The sequence below is a fragment of the Varroa jacobsoni genome, unplaced genomic scaffold (genome assembly GCF_002532875.2).
Source record: "Varroa jacobsoni isolate VJ856 unplaced genomic scaffold, vjacob_1.0 contig02828, whole genome shotgun sequence".
In the NCBI taxonomy this organism is placed as follows: Eukaryota; Metazoa; Arthropoda; class Arachnida; order Mesostigmata; family Varroidae; genus Varroa; species Varroa jacobsoni.
In genome coordinates, this window is record NW_019214889.1 from 20,424 (window position 1) to 41,819 (window position 21,396).

A 21,396-nucleotide genomic window follows, 5' to 3' on the forward strand; every position below is an offset into this window, starting at 1 on the left:
GCATGAGCAATACCCGTATGAGAACTAGCAAATGCGGACAAGACTTAAACAATACGGCGGCGTTGTTGGTTGTGTCTAGCGTTCTCTATAATCTAATATCCGTCTGCTCTTCCGCTGCCAGAAAAGCGGTGCAGGGTGATATCTAGTAAGAGGCAATTCTTTAGGCAGATGGTGAGGTCAATTCACTGGCATGTATTACCCGTACCTTTTCGTTGGACTTTCTCTAGCTAACAGATGTGGGCTGTCGCTCGCTGTCTTTTTTGTCAAACAGTCCTTTCTCGTTTTCTTTCGCGCAGCAATCTTTAATTTAGCCAGAGCTGAGCTACAGTGCTATGTCTCGCAAACAACACGCATAGCAACGAGGGTCAATAAAATCTGAGCTGCGCGAATGTCAGCCCACACATCTTCTGGGTGAGCTGTTCGCCAGGAACATCGAGATAAGTTTTGAAGATAGGCCGACATTACCCTTCCGCTAATAGGGCCCTTTCCTAACAAACATGTCGCCACCTAAAGGAGTTAAGCAGAGCATAACTAAAGTACTGTGTAAGTGGAGACCTGGGTGGTGATTACACAAGCTGTTGCATATCACAGAGTGTAATAATCTGGTTATAAGTAAAGCTAGCAATAGGACACGTAGGGAAGCGCAAGTGAATAATCAAATCAGCTATATCAATTGCTGTGTCCTGTGAATCTTATTTACTACAAAAGGTCTGAGAAATATCTACATTTTGACTTTAGACCCAAACTTTGAGGTTTCGGAACATCTCTGCGGCGCGAATCAGCGGGGAAGTGGTTTAAGGTTACTGTTTGTTTTGCTGTAGATTTACGTCCCCGACTATATTTCGGAGGGAAGTACACAGATGTTCGCAGACGGGTGGGTGGATTACTTGGACTGACTGAGAAAAGCAGCTCACTGGTGAGACATTATAAGCGGACTAACGGATCAGGTCCCTCAGAAGTGTTTTTAGTGATCGTGCTATCGAGATTGATTGATACTGGCCTGCAGAAATTTGCAAACATGGAAGTCTCCGAACAGTGTGACAGCAATGCTGAGCGTCTAATGGAAATGGGCCCAATGGAGGAAGACCTCACTGATCTTGCGGATCTGCCAACGTCATTGATCGTTACGAATATGGAACCTGGCGTTTTCACCAATATGACACTAAGAGTAAGTTTGTGCCAAGATGTATCGATAATCGATCCATATACGATTTCACGGCAAGATTCATTTTCTGTGGACGTAAGAAGCGCAGAAACTGAATACAATGAGAGAAATCATTCATTAATCGGGGCTTAATTCTATACGAATATTAGTGCTCCGATGTTTCGTACAGCAACAACTGGAAATTTTAATTATTAGTTTACAGCATTTCGAATGAGAACAGCGTATCGAACGGCCGCTATTGATTACCGTCACTACTGCAGACAATATTCATATCCATATTCCAAATTATCTAAACCCAAGTAAAAGTGGCTGAACAATAAGCTTGGTTTTAAGAAAACGCCTAAACGGAATTATGTGCGAGAAAATACGTTTTTAGGCGCAGTTTTTCACTCAGATACACCTTTATTGAACTACGTTATTCACTGTGAATGTTCGCAATAATTTGTCCTTATAGGTAGTATCTGCTAGATTATTTCTGAGGTATGCTAATAAATAAAGATAAAATACACTAATATCTGTCGTGCAGGAGTGCAGCTTTTATTCCAGATAAATGCCTAAAAATCGGCTGTTTCAGCAGTGTGTGTGAAGTTTTAAATTAAAAATATTAAACATAACGATCCTTTTTTTGCAGTTAGTGTCTTTGGGAAGAGAATTTAGTACTATTTTTAAATGATAGAAGGGCAAACCAAGGTGTCTGACACATTTGCCTGAACTTTCATCGGTCTTCAAACTTTCAATTCAAAGCTTGCTAACATATAGTATATTCTTTTATGTGACGGGAGATGCAATATTTTTGAGTATTCTAGTTTTAAACAGCATAGGATATAAGGTGTCAATGCTATTTAACAAGCTGCAGTGTCGGCCTATTATTCACCGCCAAGAAGAAAACAAAAGATACGTTTCCTTTATACGTATCCAACATTTCTGTGCCGAAACATGTCTTATGTTCCGTTTCCGAATTGTATCCCTATAAATCCTCCCTATAAATTGTGCATTCTTTGCAAAACGAATGGGCCAACACAGATATATAGGGTAATACTGCCCAATACATAATTAAGCTGTTTTGCTACAAATTCCAGTTAAACAATGGGTTCAGCAAATCATTTGTGTCTAATCGTGGTAAGCATTTGAAGGTGCACGTACGAATAAATACGTATGCTTGTCAGTTCCGACGAAAACTAAATGCAAGCACTATTTCGTGCGGTGCTCAAGATCAACATCCCTATGCCAGCGATGATCCGAACATTATGTTCATACAAGTCCAATATGTTCCCGTGATAGTTTAATGGGTAACGTGTTCTTTTGCTAACGATATGGACACGTAGTGGTCTGAGTTCGAATCTGTACGTAGACATACCTAGTTTTGTACTGAAAGCCAGTTGTTTATTGCAGCGATAAACGTCAGTGCCGGAAGTAAAACTTGAAAGCAAATTCGACACGGATTAGGTCAGTTCAGCTAAACGTGAATGCGACGTTGTGTTTATATTAGATCAGTTTCGGGCATTTTACGTATGGGGTTAATATAAATGATAGTTTCTATACTCGCTTCATTTGTAAAGTATTTAGTTACAGTAGTCAGCATTAGGTCTACCTGCTGAAGTTAATCATTGAATTGTTGTCCAGACGAAATTATCGGTTAGTTTGCTGCATTTACTTGTTCACAACTCTTCCATTCTAAAGCCTGTCTAAAAACTAAATGAATTTGTTTAATAACCTTCATCCATCGATAGAATTCTGTCAGCCTCAAAACTGATTATAATAGTTCAAAGCATCGATTTTATATTGTTGCCATCGCTAATAGTTCAGTGACACTGTCGTGTTTTCGCCTAAAAACTGCAGTGTGTATTGAGCGAGAAAAAAAGAAGAATCCTTTAGGGCCCTGGGCCTATGAATTAATACATCTTTTGTACTAAGAAAGCACAGGAAAGCACGTTGGTGAACAACTACCGCTGTTCATAAATAAAATGTTGTGCTTATACTTATTGAAAGAAGACGGCTCCAAATATCATTAGTCAAAATTTAAGACATGTAGGTTAAATATCAATACTTAAATGTTGTTGGTGAAGAAATAGCTAGGAAATCAATAGAAGAAATCAATAACTAGTAATAGCTAGTTATAGGAAATCAATCAAAAATAGGAAGTTTATAACGGAGTTTAATTTCGCGCGAGTTACTCTTCATTAAATTTAGGAGAGTATCATCATCAAATTCAAATATTATTATATTCAACGACGTGTACCTAATCACAGGACAATTCTTCACGTTTAGTTTTAGCCGCCATTGAATTTTTTTCTATTATTTGTCTTCAAAATTAGAAAGTGATAGAATTGGCTTTACGTTCCTTGTCAGTATATATAGAAATAGATATAATAACAATGATAATAACAATAAACCTAGTATTTTACTTTTAACCGTCGTGGTTTGTATGGTTCTCGCTGAACACGGATTTCGCCGCACTATGAGTACCCTTGTATGCATTATTACTTCATTAGAATAAATCCGCGGTAGCTCCGACCGTATACAGGGCCGGTTTTCCGCTGCGTGTAAGATGAAAAAAGGCAGTTCGGCTCTTCGCATATCTAGTTATAGGTAAAATCAAAGACCGTATTTAGTTAAGAAGGTAAATGAAACGACCCATAGGGCACGATAGCGACAACCTACAAGCGGGTGGAGTTAGCCACACACAGAGCGCGCTTCGTGTTATACTGTATTTAGCAAACATTTGCTTAACTGTCATATAAAGGCCTTGTGTCCTTGGTTATCTGTGATATAGAAATATCTCACAATGTATCCACTGGTTGAGGTGACGTAGAGTTTGTGAACTGATGGAGTGAAGCGATATACAAGTTAGCAGGTTCATCTAAGTACGAACTTTAACAAATATAGCAGCACACAGAAAAGTTTGTTTCTGATTAAAACTAAGTTATATACGTGTGTATGTATAATCGAACTGTCATTTCTATTGGCTCTATTCTCTTAGAATAGTGTGTATACGTGTTTAACATAAGAATATCAATATTTGAAGTGGAGACTTTTTTACTCATTAGGTTTATGGTACTTTTGTTTGGTGAAGTTAAGATAACTTCAGAACGATCTCTACACGTACTTTGTATTAAGATATGAATCCTTGCTCGCATGCGGCGCTGTTCGAAGTCTGAGTCTATTTTAGTCTGTTAATCTGTAACATCGGGACGTCTCGTTGCAACTCCTATCTGCTGGATTAGTGAAACGTTTTTTTTGGCGTATTCAGTCCTCAGCGTCTGTCGCGTTGATAGTGGTAAGGGCATAATGATCTAAAAATCGGCGGTGTTGAAATGTGGAGATAGATACAGAGATCAAATTATACATATCTTCAACGTTTTTATTATACTTTATAAGTATATTGAACCATGTTTTCTAACTTGAATTAGCGATGTTCATGATCTATTCACAATATTAAACAAATATGATCGTGGCTGATTTAATACCGGTTCTTCGGATAGCCTTAATCGATCAACATTGACACTGGACGAATCCGGTAAAACAATTCGACAAACTGATATATCACTCCTTTTTTGTTGTTTGGGGATAAGGGGATAGTAAATGCTGTGTTTGAACTTCATCCTATAAAACATCGCTATACATACTGATGAAAAACAGATCAAGTATACTGTAATGTATGGGCTATCTTGTATACATGATACACGTCAGAATAAACTAAAATGAACCTTTGACCATTCATTAATTAGTCGCATTTGATCCTAAAAATGTAAATTCTTCGGTATTTGAATAGCCATCGAACAACGTAAGCCCTTGTTCACACCTACCGCGACAAGCAAAGATTCATCGTTATAAACTATCTATCAAAGGTTAATTTTTTTTTTGCCTCAGGCTGCTTATGACAGCTGGCCTAGTGAATTTTTGAGAAGAGTCCAATATGCAGTCACCCACACATGCTAAGCTAGGTGTTAGTTAAACAGCATTCTTATCTTTCAGTGTATTAAATAATAATAGTAATAGGTCGTATTTTCAGCTGGTTGCTATTGTGGCAACAATCACAGTTTGTTTGATACGTTGTTGGTTTTACATTCAATCAAATAATTAGATCCAGTTTCAGGCAAGCTGGCTTTACCATTTCAGCTGTACCTCACGTTTACATCGGATGGAATTTGCTGTAGTGTGAAAATAAAGAAAATCATCTCTTAATGATATTACGACCAAAGTACTATATTCTAGACTAGTCTTCTGCGTAATGTACTCATCATAACGTTAAATTCAAACGTTTGCGTTTTTCCCGAAATCATTTTGTGACAGGTTAGTGTTAGCATACAGTATGCTAGAATTTTTGGTCAATCTATCATTAGTTATTCGTTGTAGCGGTATAGTAAAAAGCCTTAAAACTATACAAGGAATACGTTGAGTACCACTGATGCAGTTTTTTCTTCATACTACTCCATAAACAAATCAAGCAAAGTTATGCAAGTACAATAAAGAATTAATGCATTTTAAGTAGAACCATCAGGAATATGTACATGTTTTGGAAATTCTACAATTTCCCTTTGTATATTGACCGTGATGTAGAATACATAGGAACCACATTTTTTTTAATCAAATGAGGATGAAAACGTCATTTGGGAGATTGGTTGTCTGCTCTAAAGCGGTAAGCGAGGTTAGGTGCTGTTTTTTGGTTTGCATCTTATTACCTGTTAGTTTTTACTATATCTTTCAAACTAATAATAATACTAATATTAAAAAAGAAGACATACGTCGACGGATACAACCATTATATAATATTTAAAAATTAAATTTTAAAAAATCTACGCGGAACATAAACTAATTATACGGCCAGCATGTTTCTGTATGCTAAGGCGACGTTTCAGAAGTAGGTTTATAATTAAAGGTGTTCTAAAGAAACTATCCATTCTGAAATGCGCAAAAAGCCGTATTTTTACGGTATACTTTATTAAGCAAGCCTTTAAAATACTGCTCAATCTGCATCTAATCAAGTATAATATTAAGAATCTGTTGATAATGCGGGTAGAGTAAATGAATAGTGTATTTGGTATCTGTATTATTGGACTGGAATTCAAACTCCCGAGGAACGACGCCCGAGGGGTTATATAGACGCTTGTGGAACAAAATTGAGTTTCGTCTAGAGTTTGCGACATTTCTATTATTTTAAAACCATATCCCTTTCAATATATATATATATATATATATATATACTGAAAGGGATGTGGTTTATATATATAACGAGCTAACGGGAAGCAAGATACTGAGACAATTTTTCTTGATTAATTTAAGCCTTGCGATATTATATGATCGAAAACACGTACGCTGTTTTTAGGTATTCGGCGTAGCGTAATATTAGGACCACCGAGTATACTTTGAGTGATGAAGGTAGCAACCAGGAACAAGTAACCTGCAAATCAAAATTTTCAGTCTTAGTAAAGCTTTTTCGTAACGACAATTATTTCTATACTTTATTAGCTTTTTCAAACAGGAAATGTATATCGATAAATTTCACTATACCAACGGAAAGATTTACGTCAGGTTGATGAAGAATTAAGGTTTTTTGAAAATTGGGTTTTTTTGCCAATTATCCCTAAACCGTTGGTGCAAGCTATCATAAACCAGTTGTGTTTTCATGAAAAACCGGGAACCGTTTTCTGTGTCTAAAGCTAAATCATGCATCACGAAAGGCCTTGATAAATGGATGCTTTAGCAAGCCAAAAACCGCATTTTCGGCACCTGCTTTTCAAGGTTGGCTTTCGAGGCTAAAACGATGTCAAACGATGCTCGGTACATAAGGCTGTGTGAAGGCGGCACGACATTCGAACAATTCGAGGATAGTCTTCGTGGTGTTTAGAAGCAGTAATTTAAGTTTGAGAGATGTATTTCGCTCAAGCGGGTCTGCCTTCTTCGGCAAGGCTTGTTTGAAGGCTCTTCAAGATAAAGATGATCTTGAATTGCGTCCGCAATCAACTGTGGAGGTTAGCTGTGGCCACGAAACCCTTTTTTTTCACCTATACTGCATGGGGTTCACTTAAAATGTTAAAGTTTGGGCTTGAAATAGTGATCCATATGTAAATATTTATTTGCAGATTTATTTGGTCTCGCTAAGCGAACACGATATTGATAAACTGCATTTATAGTAGAGTCCGGCGCGGTTCATTCTTCGCCAATTTTATATACTACAAATTTAGGTACGGTGAAAATCCCCGAACGGTTATACTTGACAGATACACCAAATCTAATTTCAATGTCTTTCGGCTTTCTCACCCTATCAATATCGAATAATAAATGTTTTGGTTAAGCAGCCAAACAAAACTGTGTAAGTAACTGTGCAAACGGTGATAAAGCCAATCATTAAGAAAATTAATATTATCGTTCTTTTGTGGCGCTTCTCTCTGTTTCAGGAGAGATTCGAAGCAATTTTCCAAGCATATGATGCAGACGCGACGTTTCAATATCTCAAGAGTTTCCGACGGGTTCGCGTCAACTTTACAACACCTCAGAGAGCTGCCGAAGCCCGGATTCGTTGTCATGGGCTAAAATTCGGAGAAAACCGTCTCGCCTGCTACTTTACACAACACGTCGATGGAGAAAATAATGTTAGTTTTTCCATGTACAACATAGATATACGTAGATATAAACATGAATCAAAATTTAGATGTACACCGAGCAAAACAAAAGCTGAGTTTTACTAGCTAAATGAAATGATTGCCCAGCTCAACTAATTCTTTTTTAGAACGTTTCTTAAGTATACAACAAGATATAATTATATAAGTTGACATATATCATACTATTATGTGTAAATCTTCGAAGATGCATTGTGTAGGAACGAGACAAGTATATTGAGCTCCTCCACAAGAGACGCCGAGCTATATGAGGATTTTTTGTTACCTGCACATAGCTTATCCATCAATGAGCCTGCGGTCTAAATTTTAAGTAATTCGGAATAACTTTTCTCTGTTTTCGAAAATTTTTTTAGGCTTTTATTAATTACTCTATGTAGATGATATTGAATAAAATCTAAACACTATAGTTAATGGAATTTTCATGAATCAAAAATACGCATTGAAAAGTAAGCCCTGAGCTACGTAAATCGGCAAAGCAAACAGGTGAAGGAATAACAGATAATTTTTTAGAAATCATAGTTATTGCCATATTTTCAAAGTAAGTCCAGCAATTTGGACTCATTCCATAGGTGATGCTCGATTTTCCACTCCGAATGATTATTTTACATGGCCTTTAGCGGCTGAATTACTTTGGATGTTATTGGTCTTCTTTGGTGTTTTACTGACAAACTACAGGTTTCAAAAGAGACAGTTGTTTCTACAGGAAAGCTTAGCTAAATTTTCGCGCACATTTCAGTTCTCACGCTTCCACGCCAAATGTCATCGTGTATATAACAATAACAATCCTAATGGCAAAAAAAGGCCTGGCATTTTGAAAAATACGTCGTTGGCTGTTCCGTCTTGCGATAAAGAAAAAAAACTGTATTACCGTTTTTATTCTAAATAAGTCTGATTGCTTGCTCTAAGCTACAAAAAAGCTTTTGGTACATCATTTAAAATTTTGGAAGAGTGAAATTTCAAATTATCTAAAGTGAATATTCACTAAACAAGAGTTCTAACTAGATGTAGATCCTCCAGGCGGATTGGTCAGCTTTTAGTTTGTTCTTTAATCTATCTTTTTTTTTTTTTTTAGTAAACCATGAATTAACAGCAAACTTCGGAAATAATATTTAAGCAGATATCTAATTGATTTTTCTATGTGCTTTAAGTAGCAAGCGTTACATAACGAGTAACAATGGTAAAGGCAGCTACAGTCCGTTTTTCCAGCTTCTGTATCGTGGTCTTACTATATTAGTTTCTGGATGTTGTCATTTACTATGGACGATGATACAATGTAAGTAATTTTTTTTTTAATCATATTGCCTAAGGGTTTTAATACTGTTGCATCACCTTACTAGTCGATAAATGACGATGTTCCCACGCAAAGATGCGTTCATGTCGTTTTGCATAGTGCCGGTGATATTTACGAAGCAGCTCTAGAAGCAGATGGAATTGCGATGGACTCGATGAAATTGTCAGTGCCAGTTGACGAAGTTCTCGAAAGTATAGATATTCATCTGTGATTGCTATGGATATAATTGTATTTATAACAATTCTTAATAATTAGCCTTCCACAACGACAAGAATACGGATACACAAAAATATTCATTCGGCAAATTCGCCTATCATTTGTTGCGAATTATCTGATTATTTTTGTTGTAGTTGTTTCTGAAGGCGTACTTATAAACAATAATCTTCGATTCGCTCGAGGCTTGCCTGACCCACTCGTGGAAGTCTCACCGTCGTTTAGCTGCAAACATTACTCTTACGTATGTGGCTTAAAGGACTTATGAGGGCTTCTACGGCGTCCGCTTAGTCCGCCGATGGCATGTTATGACATATATATATATATAGTAACTGAGCAGAATGACAAAAAATAATGTTTACGGGTGCTGTATTGTAACAGAACAGAAGGCATATATATGTAACATAATAAGGCAATTAAGGCGTTCGCTGTATAAAACGAGAGCTAATTCAACTGGATAATCCTTTTCATTAGGGAATTTATTTGTATATTAGTCAAAAATGAATTGTATATATGAACGCAAGCATGTAACGTTAAATCAACTCTTTTTATAGAAAGACAGGAAGATGGCAGAGAGTACGTGATAGAAAAGGTGAAACAATTTGATGAAATTTCCTTACCTGTCGCTAAACTCCGTCGATATACGGTAATTCGTTAGACGAAATCAGTCGGGTCTTTATTATTGCCATAGTAAATGTGCGCAATATTCAGTATGCCATGGCTTTTTGATCGGAATACGAATTTCTAGTTAGAGAAACCTTATTAAACAAAACAGCATTAGGCAATTTAGAAAGTTTAGCATGAGTGTTTGAAGCTATTTCGCAATGTACTTTAATAGATTCATCTTATAAGTGTTACTTATAAGATGAATCTATTAAAGTCATAATTTGGTTTTGCAAGCTGAAACTTAAAATTCGTTTCAGTCATTGACGACGTTTCATGATGTCCGTTATCTAAATTTTGTTTACGTTGAACCTGGCATTCGGTATAAACTTTAAGAAAACTGCCGATTCCATGAAACGGTGGCGTTTCAAAGGACCTGTAAACATACGCATGTCAACAGTTCAGCTTCACCGTCGACATCGGGGTATTCCGTTTCTTTCGTGTTTAAGTATCAGTCCGAAGCCCTTGCAGACTCTTAAATTGAATGGCGTTTAAGCGCTGGAGTCCTATTACGTTTTTAATATGCAGGTTTAACTACATACAAGAAAAGCGAGTTTGTAAAAGAAGTGCTTTACTTTGGCGCTGTCCATCTTCGCATTGTATAAAGCTGGAACTCTTAAACGACGCGGATGTAGTTGATTCATTGAATGCTGCTTGCTTCTTATAACCTTCTACGAACAACTCCTATTTGGTATAACCGACTGTGTTGTTTCTTATGTAGCAATCGCTATATTTCAAAGAAATACGCTCCGTTGTGAGAATAAATTTCAACTATGAATGCATTGACTAAGTGTATTTCAGCTAATGTGCACGTGTGTGTGTCTGCCAGCTGGGTAGTAAAGATCCCACATCAATAATTTTACACTACAAGATACTTTACAGAAGCCGCTTTCTAATGAATATCGAAGATTTCAGGGGTAGGGCGTTCGACTCTTTTACATTTAGGAACGTTACGCAGCCCACAGAAAATGTTTACAGTTTGTACTTCTTTTTGAGTGCGTTCAAGGAGTGACGCGTAACTTGTTCGGAGCAATAAGCTTGCGAAACCTTCTAAGCACGTTGATTGCTGGAGATTTTCGTAGACGTCTATTGTTTTTTTCTCTGCTAATTAATATATTAATCAATTTGTTTTTGTTAGAGGCGGACAATATTGATTAAAATTTTTTTTTTTTTACATTTTTGGCTAGTTTTGTACTGCGTGAACAAATCCTTGGAAATACCTGTTCTGTAGAATGAGTATGAAATATGATCAGCCAACCTATTAGCGGTTGTGTTTGCCTGACAGTGTACTTTTGTAACATGGTATTTTCAAGGGACCTTTGTAAACGCAGGGGCATGGATATACCCGTCTGCTAGTTAATCTTGCTGTAACGCACACTTCATGTCTTGTCATTTGTTTGTTTGTGACGTGACTTGAACAGCAGAATGCGGATCCGTACTTGCAGCCTCCGCTTCCATATAAGCAGTTCTTAATCTCACCTCCAGCATCACCGCCAGTTGGTTGGGAACCCGTCGAAGAATCTGAACCCACCATCAACTACGATATCCTTTCTGCTCTTGCTAACCTTGCACCAGGTACGTACACATTAGAAGAACAAAATATGGAGATGATCGAAGAATTTGTGAAAATGCAGAATACAGGCCTGCTCGTGGCGCCAAGCAGTTGACAGTATCCATGCGACTTCCCTTTGACGCCGGCGCGACATTTCTAAGCAAACTGATTATGGCTATTTTTGTACCAACACTGGCGCATGCCTAGTTTTTGCAGGCGGTGCCTTGGTGATAAGACCATGCCACACGCCCATGGAGTCTCAATCCCCTACCAAAAAGCCTTCTTCGTATCGTCCTTACGCTAGTGATTCTTTGCTGTATATCGGTACACAGTATTAGTGTAAATGGCACGTCCTCTAGACACTGTAGGATTGCTCTATGTACAGGCTTTCTTATTAGTGAAGGCCTGACATTCGGTGGCATTATGCAATATACGGGGGCATCATAAGCCTATTTGCCCCTATCGTCTCATCCCTTTTTTTTCCCTATCGAATGTATTCCTAATTAATATTATGATTTGTTTCTGGTAATGCGATTTTGCGCAATATTAATTTCTCATTATGAATTGTTAAGTCTAAAAATACAGTTATTTGTGATTCATCCGGTCTATGAATATTTAGAATCGTGCTTACAAACCCGTGAGCCCTACCTATGTCGGCCTTTTTCTATGACACAGAACTGGATGCTAAAACGTTCCCAAACGGCTACTCAATATTATTAGACTAGTGGGATAACGAGCTTATAAAATAGTTGGGCATACAAGAGACGAAAAAGTGAAAAACACCCTAAAATCACAGGAATATATTCAAGGTCAATTATCCGCGCAGCTGAGTAAATTTCTCGCTTAGATATTGGACCGATCGAACAAAATCAGGGCCCATAGGGAATCTCTGTGTGTATTTGTGTTAACGTGATTTTTCGTTAGATTTACAGTAGCGCTGGAATTAAGGGTTTAAAGGAATTAAAGGCTAGCGGTGTCTAATTTTTTCTGATCAACAATATTACGCAACAAAGTATCGGTTACGAAACATTGATCTGTGGAGGAAATAGCTATAATGTAAAAATTCATGTGGTGCAGGGCGTGTTTCTTATATCAATACTCTGCAGCTATCTGTGATCCGTATCAAAGTGTAACGACTTTACTCTTGAACTGCTATTCAATTCTGTCAGTAACAATGGTTTACCGGTTCGAGCTTGGTGATAGAGGCTCCACTCGAATGACTGCTACCTGCCATAACCTGTCTGACAATCATCAGCTGAACAGCATGAAGATCTGGGGCTGTATACATTTGGAAACTCATATAAACAGAAGAAACTAAATTTATTGAAAGACATATTTTCTTTCCTAAATGAAATGTGGATTATAGCTGTTTAGTGAAATAAACTAAAATAGCGCGCAGCGGTACTAAATACATACTTCGATCTGTCTAAGAGTTATTTAGGTCAAACTTCGTATGTTTTTAATCTACTACATTCGCCGCTGAAGTTGTCATTTATTCCGCTATCATAGCCCCCTTAACATTGAGTTACCTGGGCTGACCTCCAGCTAATTTATGGATAAAAGACCTAATTTAACCAACCTGATATGTTCTCATATGATCGATACAATTGCAACAATTAATTAACCTGCGCATAGAGCAGCGATTTCTTCTTATCCTTTTGTTTTTTGTGTTTTTAAAACATTTTCAATTCAGGCTACACAAAAAAGGATCTGTAAGGTCTGCTCGACTCATCTACCCAATATACTCAGTTAGCTAAATATGAGGAACCCTTCCTGAGAAATGCCTTCTATCAGGTTTTTAATCCTGCGTTACCTTTGTATTATCTTATGATTGAACGTCAGACTGCGCTAAATTTGTCGTAAAAAAATCGTAAGGGACATTTCGGAACGTCTGACAGTATGTTTTGTTGATAGTAATCTTTTTAACGTAGTTTACCTGAAACGTTTACTCTGTTACAGGGAAGTAACTAAAAGCAATTTCTAGATCGAACGGTGGTTTCTAAGAGATCCAATAGGGCGTAATATTCTGTTAGAAGTGTACATAGCACACCCAGGATTTAAAGCATGACACCCGGCCGTCTAATCGCTGACCTGCTAATAGTATAATCTGCATTACGGCGGTTGTCGCAAGTTGTTATGTCCTGAATATCTCCGCGAGCTGGCTGGACACTGAACGCGTATATGCAGGAAAGTTCATGAGCCAATTTACGCGCTATCTCGTAGTAACATAATGAACCAGCCCACTAATAGAATCTGCTTATTTATTACTTTATTCATGTGATCAGCTACGCGTTATGGTGACGGCTTTTTTTTTCGCATAAGATAAAAGTCGCATGCTTGCTTGATGGATACAAAAAGAAAGAAACGCTATTCACTTTTTACAAGATCACTCCATTTATCATATCGACCATCGCGGCCATATGAATACAGGATATGATTATTGTCCTTACGCTTTGCTAAGGATTCTAGTTTGCGGTTGCATAAATGCCGACATTTTTAAGGGGTCCCTCTTTCTTCTCTCAATACGAACTACGACCACATTCCGCGCACAGAACTGTTAATCGACTTTGTCATTGGAAAACATCTGGAAAGTACGGATGTTACCGGCTCACGGGGCTTATCAATACATCGTAACATGGCAAGTGACGACTAATGACAAAGCAGCTTATTACATACGTACTTACTTAAAATCCTCGCCTTGTTAAGTATAGACTGTACATACTAAAAGCTTACTATCATTAATTTCTCATAAATTAGTAAAAACAGTCGAAAAAAAGGTAAAATTTGTTCACAAAGGTTTGTTGTAAATAGGAATGACAATAGTTCATATTGAAATTTTGATGATATGCGATAGACGAAGCCTTGTTTAAATCTCTTTGGTATATATATCGGCCAATAATGCTCGATCGTTTGCAGGTTCATAAACCTTAAAGGGCAATTTGTATATTGCTAAATTTCTCCAATCGCAGTTGGGTTTTAAAGTCATTTGCTCCTAGATTTCATTGGATGCATGACAAATCCTCCGAGTCATATCTGCATAGAATTTAGCATTTCTAGCGTGATTACGCCGTTTTGGACATGACTAGGCTTCACGGTATCTATACATACGCACGTTATATCCTGCAGCGGGTACGTTTTCGTAATAAGCAGCAATTACGTGAAATAGCGCCTTATACACCAAGTATGTTTGTTCGTTCATGCAACAGCAGTAATTGTATGTCCACGATCTAGAACAAAGTCATCAGCTCATGAAATGATTACATGCATGGGTTCGTTTCATTAAGCAATAGTGCCTATATTGAGGAAAATCTAATGTGCAATATCAGCCAAACGAATTACCAGGGGATAAGTCATATGGAACAAGATTCATGCACAAGGTATTCAATGAACAAAACTAGTAGTAAAATAAAAAAAAAAATAGTAAGGTCATCACTGGGATTGTATGGGACCTCTGAAGGAATGTATATACCTTGGATTAACAAGTGTTAAAAGAAGTACCACTTTCAGCTGAAAGCAGTCCCAAACACCATTGTATATTTATTGCCTTGTGCTAGGGCTAGAGAGCTCGCAATATTTATTTTTCCAATGTAAGTTTAACTACAGCGCCTTCACAGATAAAGGTACGAAACAACAATGGTGATTGGTGAAAATTTTAATAGTGAATCTTTCGTTATCCAGAGCATGTTAGACGAATATGTGTTGTTGCGCGCTATTATACAACGCTAACAAGTTGCGGCATAATGTAAAGACTTACAGCAACAACATAGTGGTTTCGCCCGTTTCATTCTGCTAGTTCCTTTAGCTCGTCCAGCGGGCGTAAAACGCGATCCTCTACATCGAAGTTAAGAAACAAAGCAGAATGTCGTTTTTCTGAAACCACAGAAATTTGCTTTTCTCTTAGTGGCATTTTAACGGGTTAATGTTGTAAGGCAGATGTTTTTATGGGTATTTTTTGTCTCTTCCGGGCCACTGACGATATCAGCATGCAGGGAACATTCGTCACGTATACTCGCATGAAGTAATACGCGACAACTTGAATGGCGTATTCATTATGTGATAAATATTATACTAAATAAAATCACGTCAATAGAAATATCAGGTAGAATCGGTACACCACGACATCTGCAGAGACTAAAAGACATTTTCTCAGAACCCTTGTTTTTGGCAGCTTGCTTTTGTTTGTTGTCGGGCCCTATTGTCGTTATTATATTTTCGTGATTGGGATTGTTATCATTGAGCCTATGCTCTCTCTATTCTAGATTTTCGGCCGCGGATACGACTTGACTTCGCTATGTATCCTATTGCCGGATAGCTAATGTGCCGCTTACTGTTCTATTAGTACATCGATTTTCGTTTAGGGTCTGAAACTACGGGAGATGTTGTTTGCCGCAGCGTACAGACGCTTCGGAGACGTCACATATCGAGGATATCACAAGCGCTTCAGAGCCCTGTATTTCTACAAAAGGTCTGTGCGTATTTTTACCTAATACAGAGGGAGTAGCCGCTAGATATTCAAATCAGACCAGATCGCCGTAATTATCGGCTAACCCAAATACGTACTTAGCAATTCGTTCAGCTCAGACTGGACGCGCTAGCACCGATTGCGTTTTGTCTTCCGTTTTTTATCGCGCTCAGACATTTCGAAGCATCCAATGTATAGCGATAAAGTGTACCTCAACCATCGCCTGGGGTCAATGAGGCGTACTGAATTGAATATGCTGATGTCATCTTGCCTCCTCTGTGCTGAGTCGATTTGCTTTTTGTTTATTGCAGGAAGCTAAGTAGCACCCCATCGAAGCATGATACACTATGCAAGAATTTGTTTGTCGGCTTTGAATGGGGACCGGTGCATTCGCTAAAGCAATAGAGCCGATTTAGCAAAGCTGTATATATATATATATATATAAACATACTGAAAACGGCCCTGACATCTTTATATGTCTGACGAGGAAACACTATGAAGAACACCATTTGTGTGCTGAAAATATCTGATTTGCACCAAAAAAACTAAGCACTTCAGGATTGTTGTTATTCCCGGTGCAATGGCACGATTTATAACCGTATTTATTACATACTCAAGTATGCTTCCGTTCATAACAAATACATATGTGTGGTGATATGTTGTACATCAACAGGGTAATACAGACAGAGCCAAAAATTTACCGTTAAAGAGAAATTGGTAACAGATATTTGTCTCAGTGAAGTTGTAATAACAGTTTCTGTCGAAAAGACCTAATCGACATACCTGAAGTGAAGTGCTCGAATGGAATGCGTTTCGAACATGAAGTTCGCTTTTCGTCTTTGGCGAAGTACCCTCAATACGTTACATTCGATACTTTACCATCAATTCTAGCTTATATATTCAATGCTAGCTTAGTCAAGCATTGTCTCATTATGAGCTGTTTGTCGTCCCGTCTGCCAAACTTCCAAAACTGCCAAACTCCGATCTGGAACACGGATCTTCGAAAACTGGCCTAGGATAGTCTCACTTCAGACGATGCCACTAGATCTAAAAATATCAACAGGTTAGGTGCGCCGAGATTTAAGACGCTTGTGATACAAATCACTGCCAAAAAAGCCTCCAAGGAACAACAAACAGCCGAAAACGTGTCTTTGATCAGAACGTATCGTCCTTTCTAGGCAATACAGTGGAGCGCGGACAGCCTCGAGGTATTTGATTAGTACATTTGGATGGTAAACCGCGTTAATGAAATGGCAAAAATGTGTGCGGCGCAACCAGACCTGATTTGATGAACAGCGTCTGATTTGAATGGGTGAATTTAATTTAGTATAATTTAGTAAATGTCTCAGAATTTAAGCAAAGCAAAGTATAAAAAATTCAGCATTAAAATTAAGAAACATTTATCAATTCCGACCATACCAGTGAAAACGGATGTAGTCTAGTTGAACCTTTTTTGAAACTGAAAGCGGTAGTCAATTTGTTAAAGGAAAGTTCCGCCCGGCGTTAATCAGAGAGTAAAATTGTTAGATAGCAAACTGCAGCAATATTTCGATGAGCATCATGAAGTTAAACCCAATTACTTTGACCTAAATCAGCTTGTTTATGCAATGATCTGGGGACAATGGCATGCAGATTTTGGATCTTTGGTGATTAAGGAGCAGATTGGTAATGTAATGCATAAAGTTCAAATTAATCTACCTTTGCGATGCTGCCACGTGTACCAGGGGCCATATTATAGAAAATCCTGTTGTTCAGTATTACTTCTGAATCGCCTCAAGGACACGAAACCGATCACTACAATAACCTGTACTATCCACACCACAATTCTTAGCAAAAATGGTATGGGTCATTCTCGAGTTCTGAGCCCGTAAGCAACCCGATCAATTGCAACTGACAAGTGAGGAAAATCAAATGTTACGAATCATACAAGAAATTTCTAATAAAGATGTAAAGCCATCGTAAGTTACTAGCTAAAAGGCTATATAGGATTCTCAAATGCATCTTGCAATGGTTTTTAACCAAATTATTCCCCAAAGTGTGTGCTATTAAACAGCTATATAAAATTATCGTTTGTTCGCTTCTCTGAGTGTCCCGAAGTTGAATATTAATTACGTTTATACCACAACTTAAAGTAGTTATTACGACAAGTGACTCGCTAAAATACTAAGTATTGTTACCTAATACTTGCTGCGCTCATCGCTAAGTAATGTAGCTATAAGATTTGAGGGTTATTAAGAAGGCGGGTTGAGCCTATTCAAACATTATTACAATTATAAATGTTATAACTACCGCCAACTCGTGCTTCGTGATTAAGGAAAGGAATGCGTCAATCATGGAGAAACGTATAGTGTAGTAGTGGTAGTCACTTGCTGAGACATTGGTTCTTTTTTATATTTAGGTCCCCGTTGAATAATTTTCATGGGTTATGTTAGATGGTACTCACGACCTTTTCTCAGATAAATGCTGTATCTAAGAAAGTCTGTTCTAGGGTCGAATAGATGTCAGATCCAGGCACGATCTAAACATAGTTCAATAAAGATGGCTATATAGTACATCAGATAGAGATTTCTTCGCCTTTTTTTTACGAAATTAATTCATTCGACATATTGTCGCATATGGTGGCTGTGAAAGCCGCTCAAAACAGTATCAGATAGCGGTCGTAGTCAGGCTCATCTTGTGAATACTTACGTTTACATGTTTCGCTATTCAACCTCGTATTTTTAGGAGACCTCATGTATAAAGGGTAGAGCGAGCAGGCCGCGGGCAGAACAAGTTTAGCAGCGTAACGAATCAGTTGCAAAACAGTTTAACTCAGTCCAAGAATGATTGGCCCGCATTTCGATGTTTTCCGGAAGCATGGTCTAACTAGACAATAAGCGAAAATTGACAACTCTCCATCGAATTGTTCCCCACTAACACTTTGACTTCATCGAATCATAGAGCTCACCTATGAGCAACAAGTTGGTCCCAGTCATAGGCCAACGGCAGACAGATCTTACTTCCGGACAATTAGCAAACTAATATCTAAGCATGTTCCTTCTAAATTAGTATTATGCCTATCTCTGACAGACCTAACGTTCGCCGTTATCCTATCTCATAGAAAATAAAAAGGCGGCGTAAGAATGTGTTGAGTGAATCAAATCAAAATGGTTGTTGAGGCTCTTTTTAAGCACTAGAATTTCTGCAGGTAGGACGGAAACCATTATTAGACAATCCACGAGTTACACCTATTCATAATTGCAGACTTCCTCCATCCATAATTACGCCACGGATAGCGCCTTCAACAGGGATAACAACGATGAGAGCTTCTAAGCCCTGCATACTATTTCCTAAGTAACATCAACATATTCCTATTCGTATTACGCCCGATGTTCAGTCTAATTATCGCTGACAGAAACCGGTTACTTATTTGTTTGACACAACCTCGTTTTAGGTGAAACTCATGAATTGCACCCGCAATCGGAGAAGCACCCTGGCATCATCGTTCATGTATGTGAACAAGATGAGGAGAACGCCCTCAGTACTGAACCGGCACCGAAGATCGTTCAGACATCGCGGCCGCCTCTACCTTGTCAGCAATGATCGCTGTGAATAAAGGATGTTCAAAAGAAACAACAAACAATTAAGAGAGCAGAATGTCCTTGCAGAGTGCATGAATGGTTCATTAATATGTAGCGGCATATGATCACTTTAATTATTAAGTCATCTGCTTATTGAAATATTTGATAATTACTATCTTTACTATCCGTACGATTGTTAATATTCTTGACCAAAGGATGAACTGACTAGGAAGTCTTGTCTACAATACATTACTATATTTGATATTCAAATATCTTAGAGAATCTATGGAGGGATGTATATCCAGGTCATGCAGCGCTCTAATGGTGTAACGGTAGAACTACTCTCCAAACAATAGAACTACAATTACGCTTTATTATTCGCTTTATAATAGCCCTCCGATAATTCACGCCTTAGTAATAGTTACATGCAGTAGATAATCTACAACTCTAGCGTAACGTATAATTAAACTAAAAAAGAATGTCAGATATAAAATAGAAAGGATTTTTGTATATAGACATACAATATCTATTAATATATAAGGTAACTGCATACGATAAATACAATATTTTTGCGTCAATGATATGCCAGGACTTTACGAATAGGACTTCAAGGTTTGGGCCTTGTTGGTAATTGCACCACTTATTTTAGAAAACGTATCTAACTATGCGAATCACACGAATCGCTTCTTTTTCTGATTATATGAGATATGAGAATGTGACCTAATAATAATCAAAAGTAAAAGCAGCGCCCATCGGAGTCTAGGCATATACATCTAAGTTAATAAGAGTAAGAACATATATATATTGAAAAGCACACAAGTAAATACGTTGGAATTGTTGCAATGAAAGAGAAAATCTTTTGACAGAAGTATATCGAACTTTATCCATTATTGCCGTGCTTAGATTTAGTAGTACGCAAATTTCCCATGAGCTGCACGATTACGAGTTCTCATCTACACAGTAGCCGTGCACTGACTGTCACACAAATGTAGACGAATGCGAATTCGATGTACGTTTGTGGATAAAAGAAACAAGCAGTAGTAGGCCGTTATCATTAGCTAGGTGTAACCCTATAGATCAGCCCGGGGACACAAGGATTTGAGGGCACATACGATTGCTAAAACTAATTATTTCTATTACTACATGTGTATATATACAATATTTATGAACACAGCAGGAAGAGTGTAGGATGTTAATTGTTACTAACGTTAAATCTTTTTTTTGGATCAAACAAAAAATTTTTCCTAACTGAATCGCCAGTTGTCGTGTTTTGTAGTAGTTGAGCACCTACATAAAGTAAAGGCTAGTTTCTACGCAAAAATCGTAGTATTACTGTTTGCGGTGATATCTGACAAGTATTAGGGAAATTCTTCCACGATAATGAGCGAAATACAGAAGATAGCCTTAAGTTAGGAATACTATAGCACAACATATATTTGATAAAGTGGCTTGGTCTTATATATATATATGCAGAGTGAGGCAAAAGTCACTTGAAAAGCCTTTATTTTACAACCATTAAAATAACAGGAAGTACACAAATGATCACAATAAACAGAGCATATATTTAATAAAGACTTTTGAGCTGTAAAATTATTTTTGTCGTTCTCTCATTCCTATATATATATATATTAGTCGGTGCTTAATCAGTAGTGTCAACCTTCAAAGTCAATTGCGCAGCACTAATGCAAGCTATTATTTTAAACGGTTTTTAGCTTATGGGAGCAGCATTATTCTGCTTTGCTTACAATCGACCATATTATTGCTTATAATAATCGATAAAAAAAATCGGCAATTTTTAAACTGCGGAAAAATGCTGCTCTCTTTTAGCGATAACAACTGCCCCTTTGGGGTATGCTGGTGTAGTTTTTCA

The 21,396-nt window shown here is 37.6% G+C and overlaps 1 protein-coding gene across 3 annotated transcripts; it reads left to right on the plus strand.

The window, feature by feature from the left end:
• Positions 1–205: 205 nt before the first annotated feature.
• Positions 206–21,119, plus strand: sra (RRM_RCAN_like domain containing protein Sra). 3 transcript variants are annotated; one of them, XR_002687632.2, is made up of 6 exons: positions 206–543; positions 822–1,168; positions 7,564–7,758; positions 11,374–11,527; positions 15,844–15,969; positions 19,400–19,592. XR_002687632.2 is itself a non-coding variant. In XM_022854209.1 (5 exons), the coding sequence occupies exons 1-5, from the start codon at positions 498–500 to the stop codon at positions 19,546–19,548; spliced, it is 891 nt and encodes a 296-aa protein (XP_022709944.1). In that variant the 5' UTR covers positions 206–497; the 3' UTR covers positions 19,549–21,119. The 3 variants fall into 3 exon arrangements, 2 of the variants coding, with proteins under 2 accessions (XP_022709944.1, XP_022709945.1); XM_022854209.1 differs by lacking the exon at positions 15,844–15,969 and having other exon boundaries at positions 19,400–21,119; XM_022854210.1 differs by lacking the exon at positions 15,844–15,969 and having other exon boundaries at positions 11,377–11,527; positions 19,400–21,119.
• The last annotated feature ends 277 nt before the right edge of the window (positions 21,120–21,396 follow it).